Source organism: Condylostylus longicornis, unplaced genomic scaffold, assembly GCF_029603195.1.
Source record: "Condylostylus longicornis isolate FDR11 unplaced genomic scaffold, ASM2960319v2 ptg000098l, whole genome shotgun sequence".
In the NCBI taxonomy this organism is placed as follows: domain Eukaryota; kingdom Metazoa; phylum Arthropoda; class Insecta; order Diptera; family Dolichopodidae; genus Condylostylus; species Condylostylus longicornis.
The window spans coordinates 1,439,876-1,461,411 of record NW_026578066.1 but is presented as its reverse complement, the minus strand read 5'-3'; the positions used below and the strand labels follow the sequence as shown (position 1 = coordinate 1,461,411).

Sequence of the window (21,536 nt, the reverse complement as noted above, 5' to 3'; positions counted from 1 at the left end):
CTATCTGACGTTTTATTCACATATATATTCATACATACATAAGTTAATGGAACACGTTTCATCTGTGATTTTATACCACAATTATAAAGGCACTCTCTATTATAATAGAAATTAAATGTACACTCTAATTTTTATTTAATATGACAATAATTGTCATGTTTTATTGTACACACATATATATAAAAAATTTTAAATATTACCTTTTAATCACATCATATATTAATTAAATTGTTCAAACGCCATAACAACTGCACATTTTCAAATCTAGATTCATGTAATAACAATAGAAAATTGGAATTGAAAAAATTACCAATTATTTAATATTAAATAATAAATTGAGCTTAGACTGTAATGATTTTAATCTGGAAAAACCCAAATAAAATCACAAATCTAAAATAAGAATTAATTTTAATTTCAAAATAAAAACAAAAAGAAAAAAAAATTACATTTGATGTGAACAGCATTATAGTCAATATTGTTATACACAATATTTTTTTTTTGTTGAACTGACATCAGCGAATTTTAATAAATTTAATGAAATGAAACGAAAAATTCAAATAAACCAAGAAAATTATAGAAATGATTGCTAGATTGAAAATTTATTGTTCAATTTCAAGTTTAAAAAAAATTCAAAAAAAAATTTACAATTGTAAAACTGTCAAAGATTTGTCAATTAGTTGCTCTGAGAACATGCTATTTGACGTCTCTCAATTATTTTCTTTTGGGAACTAAGTCAAATATTTTATTTATATTGACAATTAAGCAATGTTAACATAGCTAACATTTGGAAAGAGAACAGCGGAAAAATCACAAATTCTTACCGCTTTCCTTATCTATCAAAATTTGTATGATTAAACCGTTTTACTATATATCTTATGTGTCAAAATTTTAATATGTGTCAAAGTTGTAATCACTGTTTATCGATTTTACCTGTCGAAATTGAAAAATTTTATTGAAATACAATACCTTCCTAATTGATAATAACACAATCACCACTAAAAAGGAACCTAATTACAATTCTATTTATAATTGAATATCATTAATTTTATGGAATTTGTTTGTAAATATTACCTTCAGCCTTCTCTTCCTCTCCTCATTCTTAACTCTATTTTTGTTTTTTAACAGAAGAGAACAACACCTACTACAGAATTAAAAAACTCTTAAAGTTAATCTTTTTTGAATTAGATATGGCGATTGACGTCAAAATTATAAAGTATAGAAACGAAAAAAAAAATTCATTCATATTTTTCGCCCTCATTGACTTCGCTATGGTTTTTTTTTTACTTATTTCTCATTGTAATTTATTTTTAATATTATTTAATTTTCTTCGACTCGATGATTTTTGATTTTAGAATTTGTAATTCAAATCAGATATTCCAGGTAAAACTGTGATTATTATTGAATATAACACTTATATGAATGTATATGAATATATGAATGTAAGAATTATTGAGTATGTGTGTACATATGTGTCTTTTAAAAGACATCAAAATAACAATAAAAAGCTCTATTTTTTTCTTCTTTATTTAATTGTACTTTTAAAAGTACTTAAAAATTCCAAATTTATTACGTTTTTTTAAATTGATGATGAGTTCATATTCATTGGCATCGCATTTTATTCAAGACAAGCAAAAAACGTTCATTTTAAAGAAGTTGAAGAAATAACAGAAAAAACAGAGACGATGTCAATTATAATCAAAAAGTTGAATCATCAAAGAGAAAAAAAAGTTTTGGTCATTTTCAAGGACTTTTCATAACACCACAACATAATTTTGAGTGAGAAAACACGTAAGAAGAACAAAAAAAAATTGGTTTTTCAATGTAGCAAACAGAGTGAAATGAAAGTGAAACATGTTTACTTTCAAAAAAATTATGAATGGTAAGCTAGATCACTTAATATAGAATTCACTCACAATTCATGGACTTTGTCACTAGTTTACGAAAATGACATTTATTAAAAAATTTCAAATTCCATTGTTAATTTACCTTGAATTCCTTTATTGAATTTATATTTGTTATGCTTTCGAAATGCAACATTTAATATTAAAGTAGATAACTTTGCCTAATTGGGTCTGTTCACTTGCTTCCCCAAATAAATTCTCCTACCAACTCATAAAGTAAAGCTCATAAAAAATTTTTTAATTCTCTCGTTTTCTCATATTTACTCGTAATAAAAAAGTTGTGAATGTTTTACTGTAAATATAATTTTAGCTGACAGTTTAATTGACAGATGTTTGATTTGCGCTAAGATTTTATTTGTCATTATTTACTTCATATTATAATTTGAATTTTTTTTTACAACTCTCACTTCATGGATGTTTTTTGGGCGAAACCAACATAATCTTTATAGTTTTTCATAATTGTTTTAATTCGCGGCCAGGTCTATCTTTCTAGTAAATTTTATTAATATACAAAAATTTTTGACACAAAACCTTTATTTTCTCAAGTACCAGAATCAAACTTAATGTATTTTTGTTACAACAATCATACTTATGTTTTGTAATAGAAATTAATGCATATTTATATAATAATTTTAAAATAATAATTTAAATAAGATTTTGAATTATTTTCCAATATGTACACATATAATTATACACTATGTGTAATATATTCATCGAGAATCTATTAAAACTATTAAAATATCAAAATCTGATGATCTCATCAAATATGGACTTGTAATACTGTATTTGTGTGTATGAGTATAAATTGTTTATCTATATAGACAAAATGTATAATTGAAAATATTTTATATCCATACATACAAATACATCATAATTATTCACATTCATATTCAATCTGTACACAAGTACGTTACAAGTACATCATATTATGTCAAACTCAATTCTCATACAATATGTACTTTTAGTTATACAAACTTGGTATGATTGATTTAAAGTTTTATTCATCAAATTAATCAAGTTTTCAGTTTAAAGTGTTATATTTAGACATTTTATATACAAATGTAGGCATCAAGAATATAGTGTTTTTTATTTCAATATTAAGATCTCACTTAATCTGTCTCTAAATTACTTTTCTAATAACAAGAATTACCGACAATTTAATGAATTCATATTTATTTACTATAATAATTAAAGCTTTAAGGGAATTTTTTTAATTTTTTTTAGTTTTCTATTTAAGAGCGCTTCTCTCAATTGCATCATCATCGCGTTTATTCTTTCTATATATTTAATTATTTACAGAATTCCGAAACGTAATAAATAAAAAATTCACATTTTTTATTTGATTTTTTTTTTTGTAATAAAGAAAGAGATGCCTACATACATATACGTTATATATAAAAACATATTTTTTTTTCGTTTTGTTTATTTTTCATCCAGATTTACCTGTCAATTGCGTATATTGTACTGAATTTTGTTATCTCCTAAAATTCTGTCTGACATCATAAGTCTAACTATAACGTAAATTTTCTTATTTCTTATACTTAAATACTGAAATGTTGTTAAAATTTGATGATGGAGGCGCAATTTTCGTTTTGTTTTTTGTTGTGTAAATTTATTTCTCTTTTTTTTTTTTTGACAAGTAATTGTCATCTCTTAGGATTATTATTTTGGTTGTTTATCGTACTTGTTTGCGTTCTTCCTTTGTATTTGTGCTGTTTTTTTTTTTAATTTTACAAATTATACAATAAAAAAACCAAAAATCAATTGTAAATAAGAAAAAAGTTTTTCTTCAGTAAATAATAAACAACAAAACAAAAAAAAACATAATTAAGTGAAGTGTTTCGTCCAGCAATCTAAAGCACGTGCCGAAACTCATCCATTCATTGTTTTTTTAAAAAAGAAATTTACAAAATAAAAAAGATCATGAGCACCAATAACGAAAAGATAATAAAATTATTTTAAAAAAACGAAAGCAATTTTAAATTTTTAAAATGTTGCTTAAACGATCAATCGATCGATGATAAAATACAATTATGATTCACGTTCATTTCATTGTTATTGACATTCACTTTTATTTTAATATTTTATTAAACTCTTTTGTTTACATGCGTAATGATTTTTTAATGAATTAAAAAATACAAAAAAAAAGAAAACCAAATGAACAATAATAATAATGAGAAAATATGAATGAAAAAGTAAATATAAAATTTAATCAATTAAAACATTACAAAGAGGGAGTTAAGATGCCGCCAAAAACATTTAATACACTTACGCTTATTATTTTAAATCAATATGAATTTAAGTACATATATATTATATTCATATACATTAACAATTAATAAATAATGTAAATACTTACGTAACATATAAATAAACTTGTTGAAATCGAAAGAGTTTCGCAATATTTAAATTTTTTGATTTCAATTGTTTAACAGTTCACGCTTTGATTTTATGCTGCTACATTTATTTTCCTGAACGCATTTATACACGCTTAAAAAATCCAAGGTATTTGTAGATTTTGTTGACATTACAGCTCGGCTCACCATTGCAGTATCTTTACTCTATATAAACTAATCTGAGTATCTTATCGGGACCAATTTCTCGTACCGCCTCTGTTACTGATACGAAGCCATCTACAGACCCCCTTCTCTTGTAATTCCAAATTCTGCATTTTAGTGCATTAAACTCTCCCTCTCTTTCCAACAGAATTTTAGCATCCACAACTGGGTTCAATGGTGCAAATATCAGTAGTACAACTCAATTGTCAGCGTCAGGCAGGTTCTCGTCTAAGATTCCTTTCTATGATATTTTGTGTGGACCGCAGCGCCATAATTTATAAGTATATTACCATTATGGTATACACAACATTTATCTAAAACTTTATGTGAAATGTTATCAAAGCTCCTCAATATTTATAAATCTACCTGCCGCAACTTAACTTTATTCTAAAGCACCTTAATCGCCGTTGATTTTCCTGATATGCATCTTAGTCTCAAATAAGTGCTTTTCCCACCAAGACTGTCTTCTTATTGAAATAGTCATTTATCTTTGTCATTATCTTCAGTAGAAACGACGTTAAACCGATCGGCCTGAATGACTTTGAAAGACATTTTCGTTCTATATTATAAAAGTACTTAATAAGAAATGGCAAAAGTTGCTTAATTCCCGCTGCAAGAGTTCTTTAATCCAATCCACTTCCGGCGCCTTAAATTGTTGAAAAGTTTTAATTGTTCCTTTTCTCAGTACATATTAATGCTGTTTTTTTCCAGTCTTTACGATTTGGCCTTCTGTATTTCAACAACTCTGTATATTAAAAATGTAGCATCAGATACCAGTAATATTTTTGGTAAATAATGACTTGCGATCTCCACAATAAATGAATATTTTACAAATTATCATTATTACCACAATTTTATTATTATTTATTTGTAAATATTCTTATACATCCTATTAAAATAAATTAAAAATTAAAATAATTTTTATTTAAATTAGATGCGATCTAAAACAATAAATTAATTTAAAACATAAACCCACAAAAAAAAGCAAAACAAAAAAGTAATTTTTGTATTTCCCACCGGATTTCAAAAATTTCAACATTCTTTTTGTTTGTTCTGTTTTTTCTATTTCAATTAAAATATCCAGGATGTTTTACTCTTCTATATTTGTTCTCATTAACGAAATTCTATTGTTTTTAATCCTGAATTAAATGAAATTCAAATATTTAATTATATAATATACAAAATACACAAATTGAATTTTAATTTTATTTAATAAAAGCATCAAGTATACAATTCAATATTGTGAATAAATATGCAGATTACTTTCTACATAGGTATGTATGTATAAACAAATTTATATTCCTATATTTGTAAGCTTTTGTTATTTAATTAAATAAACTTTTTATATATGTATGATGAAATAATAAAATTATTTTCAAAAATTCCCAAAAAATAATAATGTAAATATTAAGTACTGTAAATAACTGAGTTTAAAAAAATATTCTCATTTAATTTTATTGTGAATGTACACATACCAAATAAAATATTAGAATCTAAATGTTATTATGGCAAAAATGATTCACAATGACTTAAATTGGAATTATATGGTAGTATGCATATATGAAGAAATAAAGTGAATCAAGGTCGAAATTTTTAAAAATAATATTATTAAACTGCATTTGCATTTGAATTCGTCATTTATTCACAATATAATTGCATTAAAAGATTAAAATTATGGTATATGACGTAAAGGTTAATAACCTTTATAATTATGGGTTTTTCTCATTTTTTTTTTTTTTGAATTATAAATAACGAAAGACCGATAAGTCACAATTATTCTTGATTTTGAATTAATAATCTAACTAATGTATAAACAAAAATAATTATGTATGTAGATAATTAAAAAATAATTTGGAAAATATTACAGAACAATCATTTAGCTTAATTTAAGAGTAAACAAATTTTCAAATTAAAGTGAATATTTCATGACGTTTAGTAGATTTTTTTAGTAGATTTTTTAAAATTAATAGGTTTTGCATCTTCACATTTCTCTATCTCTTAAACCAATTGATAATATTGAATTTGTAATATTTCTGAATATTTTCAGCATGCTTTTCTATGCTAAAATTCAAAAATTTTAATTTTAATGACATTGTCATAATACTTAATTCACATTTGTTATAAATTTTTAATAATTTTGAAAAATTTAAGTAAGTATAATAAGAGCAATAATTTCATAGATTTTCACCACAATTAATAATATAATTCACCAAATTATATGTATTTTTAAATTTATAAATTAAAAAATACATATATGGATTATGAATATCTTTTCGAATATTACATAATAAATTGGCGATATTCGAAAAAAACATACAAACAATAATTGCATTCCTTATAATTTTTTCTCTATATAAAACTAAAAATATAATAATGTTGTATTTTTTCTCTCTCCAATTTTCAATTGATTGATTACTGATTTTACCAAATAAATTTTTATAATATTTTTTTTTTTTTCTATATTTAATATTTTATTATTGAACTAAGTTTATTGAATTTAAAATATAATTTATTATTAAATCTAACAAATCCAAATGTATAATATTATACGATTTTAGTATTTTTCTCAGAAATAATTTCTTCATACATACATACATACATATAAAAAAGAAAACAATAATTTTTTGTTTGCACCATAGGAGACTTTTTTCTTAGTTTTCTATTTAAATTTTTTTTTCAAATAAATAATATGATTATACACTGGTTTACATATTTGTGCAAATCCAAATAGGAATATTCATCATCATAACATTTAGCTTAAAATCTTATATAAATATATAATATATACCTACATATATACATATATAATAATAACAAAAAATGTATGCTCAAATGAAACACACAAAACACAAAAACAATATTAGGTATATGTAAAATATTTTCGCATAGAAATTTACGAAAAAAAAAGTAAAATAAAAAAATAAATGAAAAAAATTTACAGGTGGTAAAATTGTGTACAATGTATATATATATATATATATATATATATATACCTTCATATGTGTATACTATTTTTTTCCTAAAATATTTGCTTAAGTTGGAAGAATAAAAAAATAAAATTTCAATCTCTTTTGAATCGAACAAATAACAAATTTTGTTTTTTATTACTTTTTTTTGTTGTTCTTATTATTTCTTCATTTTTACCAATGATCGCCATTAAAAAAGCTTGTCGATGACGTCAATGATTGTCAATATTGAGAATAGCTCAATAATAAAAAAAAAAAAAAAACAGAAGAAGAAAAATAATATAACAAATTCAAAAACTGATCACATCATAATTTTTTTTTTTTCAAAATCTTCATTTTCTAAGTATTTATCTATAAAAATGTGTATATATAGGTATGTAATGATAGTCATAATAAAATTTCTTTAACCATAATTGAAATTTTTATTTTAACATTGTTTTAATATACTTAGTTATTATAATAAATTTTACTTTTTAAAAATTATTATTAAAAATTATTGAAAAGAGAAAAAACTAAATTTTTTAAGGAACTTTTATTGGATGTATTGTGAATAATAAAACAAAAATGAAATAAAGCTGCACATAAAGATATTACTTTAGAGCTCAGGTAGACAGACAATTTGTATGTGAATTTAGGGCTGACACAGTCAATATGCAATTTATAGTTTTTGCAATCATTTCTTGATATTAAAATTGTTACGTTTTTGAATTGATAATAACTAAAATATTGCTTTGATTGCAATCGATTGCGTTAATTGAATTTGTAATCAATTTGTAAAAAAAAAAAATTACAAACTGTTTGATATTTTAGTTGTATGCGATAATAGAGTTTAGTTGTATGAGATCATACATGTAATTAAACAGTTGCAAAACAAAAAAATTGCATGTCCGCCAAAACCCTTAATATTTTCAATAATCAATTGAATTGCGACTAAAAAATATTCAATTTTGCCAAAAATTCAATTGCAATTGAATTTGTACAATTATCAATCAATAATTAAAAATTGCATACATCTGGGGACAAATTTTAATAAATTATTTAACATTGTTGCAATTGCCAGGATTTTGAATATAATTATATTTTTTAATTAATATATAGTATAGGTATTTATTGTATAACAATTATACATTTTTATTTAATATACACAATATAAGATGTAAAATACGAGTATAATTATTTCTTATAATTATAAAGAAAATGGTGACAACTTTTGGATATTTAAATATTATAATATAAAATGTGTGAAACTATAATTAATAGCCATAAAATTGTTTTATTTAATCGAATATTTGAACATTTAATTCAACCTAAAATTATATTTAAATTATTTTGAGTATGTGATAAAAATATTGTAATAAAAAAGTTATTGAGCAAATTTATAATTACTAATCAAACCGTTTACAAATAAAAAAAACAAGTTTTTCTTTTTAAACTATATACGGTCATTGAAATAGTGCGTTAATTATATTAATTAAATTAATAAAAAAAAAAGCAGAACAAAAAACAATTAATTTAAATTTTTGTTTTACATAGCTACTTTAATAGTATTTTAAAATGAATGATTAACGCACTAAATATAATTGCATATTTCTAGGTAACACTTTTTTAATAACTATAATTATTCATTAGATAATTTGTATTACTAACCAATAAAATTAAGAAAAGTGATTACATTTCATTTAAATTACTAGGATGTATAATTGAAATAATTTGTTATACGTTTTATTATTCATACAAAAATGCCTATATATACAAAAATAAACTTAAATATTATCAGATACTTAAAATAATTATAATGCGAATTTATTTAAAATTATTGGTCATTTTATATTTAGTCCAAACTGTATTTTAATATGCAAATTAATATATTTAATGGAAAAACATGAAGGAAAACATGTGCATATGAAAGAATAATTTCGAATTCTATAAAAAACACTTAATTTATAATTGTATACATTTACAATAAAATATAAAAAAACAATACGGTAAAATTTTGCATTTAATAATTTATTGGAAAGAAATATAAATATTAATTTCTGTATAACACTTATTAAATAAATTTTTCATAAAAAATGCATTTTAAACAATATTTATTTTCTCATATTGTTAAGTGTAGTGCAAAAGTTCCGAAAAAAATTTGTATAACAGTTTCAATAATATTGTTTCTGTTAGGCTATTTTGTCAAAAATTTTTTTGATTATTTAATTTAGAAAACAATGTAAGGGAATTTATTACATCAAAATCTATTAAAATTCTGTTCTGTAACTTTTGCAAAATAATTGGATCTAATAAAGAAATTCTTATAACATGACCCAAATTTCTAATATTTTAAATGTGTTATATTACATTATGTAGTATTGGTTCGTTTTCGAAAAAGTATGTAGCTATTCTCATATAAGTTTTAATAAGTCTCAAAACAGAAACTGTACTCATTATAATCTTCACTTTTAAACAGACAAACAAAAATAAAATATCCGAAAAATTCCAATTTACATATAGATTTAAAAATTATCTATACATTAAAAGTAAAAAAACAAAATTATAATCGGCATTTGATTTCTTAAAGAATAAAATCTAAAAAAAAAATTTTTGACTTAATTTCAAAATAAAATCAAGTTAAAAAAATTTTTACGATATTTTCTTTTTTTCTTATTTTAATATTGCCGGTGTTTTAAGGTATTAATAAATTGATTAAACAAAAAAAAAAAATAGCAAGAATTCTCGTCTCTATAGAATTAAAAATTTTAAAAATTATCTAACGTCATATCTGCCGCGATCTTCTAAAAAATTTTAAATACCAAATAAGAAAATAGAAAAAGAAAAATAACATTAAACAAAAACAGTACAAAAATTCCAACATTTGAAATTTACCAAACAATCACATACCACCTATGTGTTGAGTTGAGAAGGAGAAGAGGGGAATTTTTAAAAGCTTTTTTTTTCTTCATCTATTATTTATACACATATAGAGTTGTTAAATACATTATTTTTTTTTTCAACAAAAGTTAAATATCATTGGAAAAAAAAAATGTGAAAATGAAAAATAACAAAATCTATAAACAAGCTTTCAGATTTGATCATTCCATTAGTTGTTAAGGTTCTGATTAGAAGGTCTTTTTCGAAAGCGCTTTCGCATCAACTCGTTTTATTTTTATTTATTTAAAAAAAAATTTATTTTTGTTGCAAAAAAAAAAATTACAAATTAAATATTCTATATTTTAAATATATTAAAAAAATATTCTAATTTATTTATTTATTATACAAAAATATTTCGAAATTATAATAAAAAAAAAATTGTTTTAATTAATTTATTATTTAATAAAAAAAAAAAAGAAAAACAAATGATATAAAAAAATTTTTGTGAAAAAAACATATAAAAGAAGTTCATCGACAAAACCAGAGGAATTTTTACTGTGTAAAAAAAAAAACAAAATAAAAAAAGCAAATAAATTATATGGAAAAAAAATTCATATATGTTATTTTTTGATAATGAATATAACAGTTTTCTACTAAAAACATCAGCAATTTTTATATTAATTACTATAAGTAATTATTAAAAAGTGACTATAAACACATATTGTGCAAAAATAAACTGTTATACATCGAAAAAAAAACTGTTATACACCGAAAAAAAAACTGTTATACAGTGAAAATTTTTCAAATTTAAAAAGAACCTAATTGAAAAATTCAAATTTCTAAGAAAAATAGAAAAAAAATCTGTTATATTTTTTGGATTAATCCTGTATAATACAATCAAATTTCGATTAAAAATCGATATACCTTTTTTGGATACTAATTTCGAATTAGAATTCTTCAAAGAAAAATAAACTTATATATAAAAAGTGGGTATGTTATTTTGTAAGTTCACATAACACTAAAAAACACACAAACATATTACACATGTCAAGAAACTTAAAAACAGTTTCTTTTTTGTCTAGTTTAATAATGGTTATGCCTAAAGTTAGAATTTTAATCTTTTATACTTAAAAAAAAAAAATGTTTTTTTTTTTGTCCATTCTATATCTATTAAATTTCATTTCTTTTTTTTTTATAGTCTCATTTATATTTTAATCATTAATATTGATTTAAAATATATGTAGGTAGCTATATACGTTTTTTGTATGAAGATTTACAAAAATTTCGCAGAATTTTTTTTTAGTCTGAACTAAATGAAAGTTATATATTTGGACATTTTTTTTTTCTGTGTTCTGATTTCTGTCTTAGTTCTTTCTTTAATATTAATATTCTAAATTTTGTGATTTTTTAAGGTTATCGGAATATTGTTGACCTTTTATTATAAAGAGAGGAATTTATAATAATTTTAAACAAATTTTTTTTCTTGATGTGATTTCTTCTATATACATAATATGTTACTACTTTAAATAGGGCTACAAAATCGTTGTCGAGGAATTTTTCTTGGTTTTTAATTGATTTTTTTTTTGCTGCTGCAGCAGATTGGAGTTGAATTTGAAATGTAAAAAAAAAAATATTGGTTGAGGTCGGATTTGAAAAGAACTTTCTTTTTATCGAATAGAATGTTTGTTATTTTTTCTGGGCTACAAAAATTTTTTAATATATATTGCATATTAATGCTTTGTTTTCATAATCACAAAAATTTATATTCAAAATACATAATTTGAATCTTTTAAAATTGTGTTTAGGAAGTATTTAATAAAAAAGATTCTATAGATATGGCAAATGAATTCTATAAAGATTTTCAATAACATTTCTATCAGATTCTTACCAAGCTATATGCAATTACTTTAACATGTTCAAGTCGTTGTATCATAAAACGACTTACATATTTAATTTTTACTTTAACATTTCATATACAAATATATACAAAGAATATTTTGTATAGAATATTATTGAAAAATATATATAAACATATTACATATTATTATTTACAAATATTCTCAATTCAAATGATATAAATCGATATTAGTATAGCGTGTTATAAAATCTAATTTCTAGATATGACAATGCAATTTTGACATTCGAAAGCCGTAAAATGTCAAATTAACGTATTCTCGATTCTCATTGAATTTTCAAATTGAAATTTGATCAACTACATTTTGTTTGTGTAGAAAGAGAAGTATATCGATTGATATAACTGCTGGAAAATATTTGTGATTCCATCATAAATTTAAAATCTTCGTACTATAAGTATATAAATTTTGCATTTAATGTGCAATAACCTAAAATGTATTTGAATTATCAACAATATAAATTTTAGGTTAGTTTTATACAAAACAAAAATATTACAAAATAAAAAAAATAATCTTGTATTTCACTTGTTCCTTTATCAAAATGCTTATACTAAATTCCTAAAATTTTTCAATAATGAAATTTTTGTCGCACCTTTAAATTCTTTCACCTTTTTGTTTTAAATTTCTTAATAAATAAAATATTCTTAAATATGGGCATTTTTGTTTTGCAATTGTATAAAAGACATAGAACATTGTAAGAACATTGTTTTTATATGCAGATACAAAATATATGTGGTAGCGAAAAAGACACCCCCACATAATTAATTTGCATATATATAGACTCTAACAATTAATTACATAGACATGACGATCATTAGGAAAAAAAAATTTCTAAATTTATTCAATTTATTTTTTTTCTTTTTAAAATATTACATTGCATCGTACATATTATATTTTGTCGTCAATGTTAAATAAGAATATTAAATAAGTATTTGTTAAAATACACGAGATACAAATTCTATATATACATACACATTATATATATATATATATATACTTAAATTAATGATTACAAAAGTTCCTAAATATAGATTTAATCACCGCGTAATCAATAAGCTTTTGTAGTAGCATTAAACTACAATTGAATTGTAAAAGGAAATAACTTTATTAATTAGTTATAGAAAATGTATTGTTTTTTTTTTTTCTTCTAATAATTTTAATTTTTAATATAATGAATTACAAATTATGAAAATTAGATTTTATAAACTATAATAATTTCAAATTGATTTTAACAATTATGCATACAAACGCAATAGGTGCACATAAGTTAAGAGAACTTTAAAACTATATAAAGAAAGTATTTCTTATCTGTATAAAATTGAATAGATTAATCGGGTATTGGTTCCGTCTTTTAATAATTTTTAATTAGATCAACTTAATTATTGTGAATTTTTTAATTCTATGTATTGAAATTCTAGAACTTTTTTCTTTTATTCTATATCTTGAAACTGGTTGAATAATACAAGAAATTTCTTTGTGTAAATTAAATAAGTTGGAAATCAAACAATAATTTCTGATTAAAACAAACAATTAAATACTCAACAATATTTAAATTTATTTAAATTTTTAACAAAAATTTATTTAAGTTTTTCTATCGCTACCAATTCTAAATTTTGTTTCCTTATTTTTTTCTTAATTTTAGATGTCACAATTAATGTCGGGAACAACATCTGAAACATTAACAAATTATACACCAGATTTATATTCTACATATGCTGATTCATTTGATTTATCATTATTATCAGCAAATGATAGAGACACATTATCAATATTAACAGGTTCAACAGTATCAGAAACAATTAAGAATCAATCACCGATACCATCACCAATTGATCCAATATCAACAGGTGATGATACACTTGATTTTATTCCAAAAACAATTTTCAATAATAATAATGATCAGTTAATGACCCTTCACAACAACAACAGTAATAATAATAATAATAATAATACAAATCAAAGCAGCAACAATATAAATTCAACATTATCATCAGACAATTTGACACCATCAACAATAATTAAAACAGAAAAATTATGGAATTGTGATACAACAATTCAATTACAAAATAATAAAAATTCATCAACAATTATTGATAATAATAATTATAATATAAATTCTCCAATATCAAATTCTACAACACTACAACAATTTGGACAAGATAATCAAAATTGTAATACATCAGTTGCTGCTGCATCATTACTTTTTCAACAATTACAAAAACAATATCAATTTTATCCATCACCATTACCGAGTCCACCACAATACGAATTCTGTAATTTAAATAGTGTATCATCATCTATTAATTATAGTTTATATAGTCCAGCATCATCAACATTATCACCATCACCTTGTCCATCATTGGATCAACAACAAATCAATACAAATAATATAAATTTTGGTGGTTCAACAAATTCTTTAAATAATCCAATACAAAATTTTATACCACAAGTAAAACAAGAATATTTAATATTACCACCATCACCACCAGAATCTAATGGTTCACCATCACCATCATTAAATCAAGAAATTAAAAGTGAACCTGGTGATAATGAAATTGAAACAAATTTAATTGAAATAAATATTTTGTTAGAGAAAACTTTACAAAATTTAGAAGAGGAAAATCAAAAAAATCAAAAAAAAGAAGAACAAAAATTACAAAATAATCAGATAAATCAAATCCAACAACAACAACAAAATATTATATCATCGGCTCCAGCACAAGATCATCAATTGTTAAGAGAATATCTTCAGGATACATCATTCCAAAAGAAACACAATCTGAAACCGTTGGCACTGGAGTCGTTGATTGGTGGCTTAGGGGTTCGTGGTGATATTGAACCAGTTATCTCATTAGCATTAGAACATGCTAAACGTGATGCACAAGCTACATGTGCTCAATTACAGATATCACCTGGTAAGTTAAACTAAAAATTTAAATTATACTTTTAATAACACTATCAGAATTTCGAATATAAAAAATTATCTTTTGTTATAACATATAATTTACAAATTACGTCATAATATTGAAAATTTATGAAACGTGATTTTCACTTTTCACTAAAATAAATAATACACACATATACATATATGTAATCATAAATCACTTAATTAAACAAATAAATCAAATATCATGTTAAAAAATAATTTTCAATTCTTATGTCAATTTAACATATTATTATGTATGTATAAATTATACAAATATGGCGGGAATAATGAAAATATTTTTTGAAAATATCATAAGATTCTAATCAAATATTCTAATATCTTTGATATTATTTACAATTTAGATTTTATTTCGTCACGTATTTCTATCTTAATTGAACATTAAAAGTAAATAGTTTTAACTGGTTTCAGAATTACTTTGGATTTCATGATTTTTTTACATACATACATAATATGTATAAGTATGTATATGAGCAAGCATATACTATATTATATACATTAATTATGTATTAAGTTCAATTGTTACTTTTGTCTCTAATGAGCTTTTCCATTTTTTCTTAAATAAATTATTCTTAATTATCTCTACAGCTAGCTCGCACCAAGTCAAATCTTTAATTTCATTTTCCATAACATTTGTATACTCTTTTTTATTTTCTATTGTTGATTAATGTTTATACATGAATATTGTGAATTAGCAAAATAATATTTTCATATAGTTTACAATTCGATGTACATACAAAATATTGAAAGTTTTTTAAAAGTAAATAAAATTTATATTGATAATTCTTTAAATAAATAAACAGCAAATTATAATAGAATTTTCTACGTGAACATGATTTTGCAAAAAAAAAAATTTTTTCCTATTTTAAAATTTGCTTTAAATAAACTTTTATTATACAATATTTACAAATAAAGTTTTTTCTAGAATCAGAAAGCATAAGTTTCCAAGTCAATACTTATACGAGAATGTTTAAAATAAAATGTAATATTTCTTGTGAGAGATTTGAGAGATTTTAACTTTAATATGTCAACACTGCTAATTAAAAACTTACTGTAATCGTAACAAAAAATGTTCATATGGAAAATAGTATTGAAAAACGTCAAAATGTCATTAAAAATTGAGAAATCAAAAATTCATATTGAAAACTTCAAAATTTGATTAAGCTTTAAATTTAATTTTTACTATTTGAATTCAAAGTTTATTTTATATTTATTAATTTATTAATTTTTATAAGACATTTTTGCTTAGACCGAGTATTCAGAACTGTACCACAATTACAAATTTCATTAATCGTAAGAAATTATCATCACTTTCTAAGTTCAAACGATTCTAAGTAGAAATGATCGGCGGCGGGTAATAAAAAATTAATAAAATATTAAATATATGAGAGATTATGAAAAGATACTGAAAATAATTTTAATAAGTGTTAATTTATTAGTTTAATGAATTGCTAATATAGAATTTAATTTAAAACTTGCAAATTATAATCAAGCCCGTACTTACGAGTATATATTAATTTGACAATAACAATTTATATCGCATACATGAAATTATCACATTCTTTATAGTTGTATAACACTTACCCATATTGCTGCAAAACTATATAACAATTCAAAAAACATCATTTATACCGCATACATGAAATTATCACATTCTTTATAGTTGTATAACACTTACCCATATTGCTGCAAAACTGTATAACAATTCAAAAAACATCATGTTCTAATTAAATAATTTTTTTTTTTTTTTTAATATACAGATCCGCAACAATGGACCACAACTCAAGTACACGCATGGCTTCGATCCACCATTGAACAATTTAAATTACAACAAATCAATGAATTGGAATTAAAATTTCCCGAAGATGGAATTAATTTATTATGTTTAACTGAAGAAGAATTTATAAGACGTGTACCTGAGGTAAATTTTATACAAAAAAAAAAAAATTATTTATTATAAAAATTATAAATTGTTATTTAATTGCATAAAATTTAAAATATAATTAATTTTAATTGAAATAAATGTACATTGTATATAAGACCTAATTTCAATCTAAATCAAAATAGAAAATATTTTCTTTACATATTAAAAAACAGAAAAAAACAGAAAAAAACACAAAATCAAATTGTGCTCTAAATAAAGACATAAAAAGTTCGAAATAAAGTCAATCACTTTGGAATTTAAATGAAAAAAAAAAAAATTTGTAATAATATTAAAACTTTATTTTTTATTATGCCAAAATCTACATTAATAGTATGTAACGATGTACACACTGATTTATAATTTAATGAAAACAAAAAACAAAACAAAAAAAAATCAAAAAAGTAATCAAAAGAAAGTACGAGTGTAGTTACAATTACGACAAAGAGAGTACATATAAGAAAAAAAGAGAAAAAAAAAACCTCTGAAATGAAAATTACTGTACTGGCGGTGGCACAGTAAAAAAAAATATTTTTTTATTATTTATTTCTTAATTACCACAAAATCTTAATTGTATTGTAATTATTATGAGAAAAAAAAATTAAACAAGATGAAAAGAAAATTTAATATTTTTCAATGCACTTTTAATACACACTCGTTTTATATTTGCTTTGAGCACTCGTTGCATACGTGCAACAAAAAAAATTTTTGCTTTTTTTTTTGCAAATGCAGTAAAAATAACCATTTAACACTATGACTCAGTTGCACCTCGCAAACAACAATAATAAAAATAATAAGAAATGCGTTCCATACAATAATTATGTTATTGGAGCCTTTATATATGTATGTACAACATAATAAAAAAAAAATATTTTTTGTGTTAAAATATGGAAACAACAACAAGAATTCATTCAACTTCAATTTAAATTAAATTTTTTTTTTTTTTGTGAAAATGAAAAGTTCATTTTCGTTTCGTTTGCTTTCGTTTCAAATCCAATTTATCTACATACATATATATGTGTGTGTGTATGCAATTATTTTGTTATATTTTTGCTAAAAAAATTAATGTTAATTTGATATGGAAAATTTATAGTTTACCTTGCCATATTATAAAAATCTTAAATTCAACCTTGATTATAAAAAGTAAATGAAAGGAGAAAGAAAAATATATATATGTACATATATGTATGTATGTATGTATATAAAGCAGCAACAATACTGCATATCTGAAATTTGAAAAATTAAAATCGCTGAAAAATTTACATGTAAAATAATTTATAATACAGTAGAATACACGAAAAACATAGCCATTATGTAAATAATTTGAAGATTTATTTATTTATTTAAGAAAATGTGATTGGGAAATTTGTTTACGTTCCCCTTAAAACATCCATTTTATCAACAATTTTTACATGAAATTTACGGGAAATCGAAACTTTTTCGCTCATATTCAACAATTTTTACCTGTTTTATAATGTCATTTGCAAAATTACATGTCAAAAAGCAGTAAATGTCATACAATTATTTCTTGATTAATTAAAAATTTAATTTTAATAATTCTCATTCTCTCTTATTACGTCATACAGATATTATATCATATTACGTCATATAAATAATTTTTGTTTAGGCACAGTGTTAATAACTTAACATTTATTAAAAGCAAAAACCTTGAAATTATTCTCAACTTCCCTCTTTAATCTCTTTTACAATATTCATTAAATCGAGATTTTAATGTAGGTATATATAGACAATTATTTTATATTTTTGATTTTGTCGACCAACAAGCTAAATACAATCTAAAAACTAACCAACTTTCATACTACAATATCTCAATTTTAATAACCTCCCTTACCGTTTACACTTTTAATTTATTTTGAATTTTTTTTTTAACTCGGTTTATGTGCGTTCAGTGCACTAAATTGGATGAAAATGTAAGCAAAACAAAAATCCAAAATAAAATCTCTTTTTTTTTTTGTGTTATTATTGTTGTTGTTATTATTTTTCTCATTATGGCCAAAGTCGTTTTTTTAATGCTCCATCAAAAGTGACTGCTTTTAATACGCGCCAAAGTTCACTTTCACCTTTTTACTTATAAGTGAATATGCATACATATGTATGTATGTACATATATGCAAGTAAGTAAGTAAGTAAAGAAGAAAAATTTTTTGTTTTTTTTTTGTTTTTGATTTTTTATTACGGAGAGAAATTAATTTTTATTCGTTCGATTTTATGAGTGTGTTACGATGAACAAATATTAAAAAATATTTAAATAATGTATACAAGTAGTATAAGTAGGTATATATGTATATAAATATGTAAAAAAAATTTTTATTCATGAATAAAAATTACATATTTTCAATTGAAATTCGGATCCTCTCACCTTTCCGTTGTAAAACCACAATTTTTATATATACGTACATAACCTACCTACTTATGTATACGCGTAAGTGTGTATTTAAATATTTATCTGTAAATATAGGCTCATTAAATAATTATAGAATATGTTTTCAATCTGTGACTCTGTGATATTGCACATACATACATGCTTCAGTTATCACTGCTTTATATGTGTAGTGTACACACATGTATATGAGTGTTACCATCGAAAACAAAATCGTTATTGATTTTCTTGTTTTGGAATTTTGTTATTACGAAAAATTTTTATTATTATTTTTGTTGTTTGTTTTTTTTTTTTTTTGGTTTTTGTAATTTTTGCAAATGGAAAATTAAAATTACTTTTTGCCATATTTTTAAAATTTAGATGATGGTATGTAAATTGGGTAAAATTGTAAAAAAAAACATTCATTGCAGATTTAAATTTATATTTTTTATATTTTGCAATAAATCGTAAAAATTTTAGCTAATCTTAAAGAAAACAGGGTAATATGGGAGTAGTAAATTTAAATTTGAAAACAATATTCTGAACAGGCATCGTAACTTCTAATATTTAGTTTCAAAATCCTATAATTTCTCCAAATTTTTCATAATATTATGCAATTTATAGCAATTATATAAATTAAATTATTTAAAATACTAAAAACTCAGGCTTGCTTAAGTAGTTTTTAAAAAAATTCATTTTAATTTTTATTTCTTGTTTAAAGTCTGGAGCAACAATACATGCTCAATTGGAAATATGGAAATTGGCTTGCTGTGACAATTTTCTAAATGATATATTTCCAGCTGGTCCATCAACAAGCAGTAATTTGAATAACAATAATAATGATACATGGCCAACAAAAGAATGTGACATGGACTTTACTGATGGTAAGAAATTTTAATAATATATTATAAATATAAATTAAATTTATTTTGAAAATAAATATTTATGCATAAACATTTCTATATATTCTCATTTTTCAGATGAAGATGATGATATGGATCATCAACAATCAATCACTACATTAGATTCATTAAATTCAAATGAAAATGGTCAACGTACATTAATAACAAATTTATCAACATCAACTGATTATAATACATTGGGAAATCTATCACAAACAACAGTAACACAATCAAATAATAATATAACAAATGCAGGAAATGTTACAATTACACAGGCATCAACAACAACAACAACATCATCAACAGCAACAACAACAACAACAAATGCTACTACAGTTTCAACAAATTCATCAACAAATAATACACCAACAACACCAAAAACACCACGTACCGGTGGCTCTCATATACATTTATGGCAATTTTTAAAAGAATTACTTGCATCACCACAAGTTCATGGTACAGCAATACGTTGGTTAGATCGTAATAAAGGTGTTTTTAAAATTGAAGATTCTGTACGTGTTGCTAAATTATGGGGACGTCGTAAAAATCGTCCAGCTATGAATTATGATAAATTATCACGTTCAATACGACAATATTATAAAAAAGGTATAATGAAAAAAACAGAACGTTCACAACGTTTAGTTTATCAGTTTTGTCCACCATATAGTGGATAAGAACACCCAAAAACAAATATAAATTTTAATACTTAAATGACAAAATAATTATTTAATTTAAATTTTAATATTAATTAATTTTTTTTTTTTTAAATATCTATTAAGTGTCAAAAAAAAAAAAATTCTATATTCCTTTGTAACTTATTTATTTTTTTCTAAAAGATAATCTCAAATTTTGTGAATGTGTGAGTGTGTCAAAATTTTCTAACATTTTCATATATTTTTTTTTTTTTTTGTGATGTTTCCCAAATGTGTCATAAAATGTCCCAAATAAGTTTAGATTTAAAATAATATTAAAAAAAAAAAAATTGCGCGCGCTACTATAAAATTTATATAAAATGTACTACAAAATTAACATATATTTTTATATACATATATTTTATATACATATAAAAATATAAATAGGTATATATACATATATTTAAAAATGTTAATTTTTATATAAAAAATTGTCAAAAATATAATTTTCTTATAATAATAAGAATGACAATAATTAAATTCGCTCTTAGGAAATTTTTAAG

General features: G+C 22.3%; 1 protein-coding gene across 5 annotated transcripts in view; it reads left to right on the top strand.

The window, feature by feature from the left end:
* The window catches only part of LOC129613974 (DNA-binding protein D-ETS-4), a 62,670-nt gene extending 41,347 nt beyond the window's left edge, over window positions 1–21,323 (top strand). The window contains exons 1-5 of one of the 5 annotated variants that reach the window (XM_055528332.1): window positions 11,169–11,267; window positions 13,837–15,109; window positions 16,899–17,059; window positions 20,161–20,323; window positions 20,420–21,322. In XM_055528332.1, coding sequence (XP_055384307.1) covers window positions 13,837–15,109; window positions 16,899–17,059; window positions 20,161–20,323; window positions 20,420–21,015 — 2,193 coding nt within the window. In that variant the 5' untranslated portion in view covers window positions 11,169–11,267 and the 3' untranslated portion in view covers window positions 21,016–21,322. Of the gene's footprint in view, window positions 1–11,168; window positions 11,284–13,836; window positions 15,110–16,898; window positions 17,060–20,160; window positions 20,324–20,419 lie in introns of those variants that run through there. The other 4 variants (XM_055528331.1, XM_055528333.1, XM_055528330.1 and 1 more) reach the window with 4 other exon arrangements.
* The last annotated feature ends 213 nt before the right edge of the window (window positions 21,324–21,536 follow it).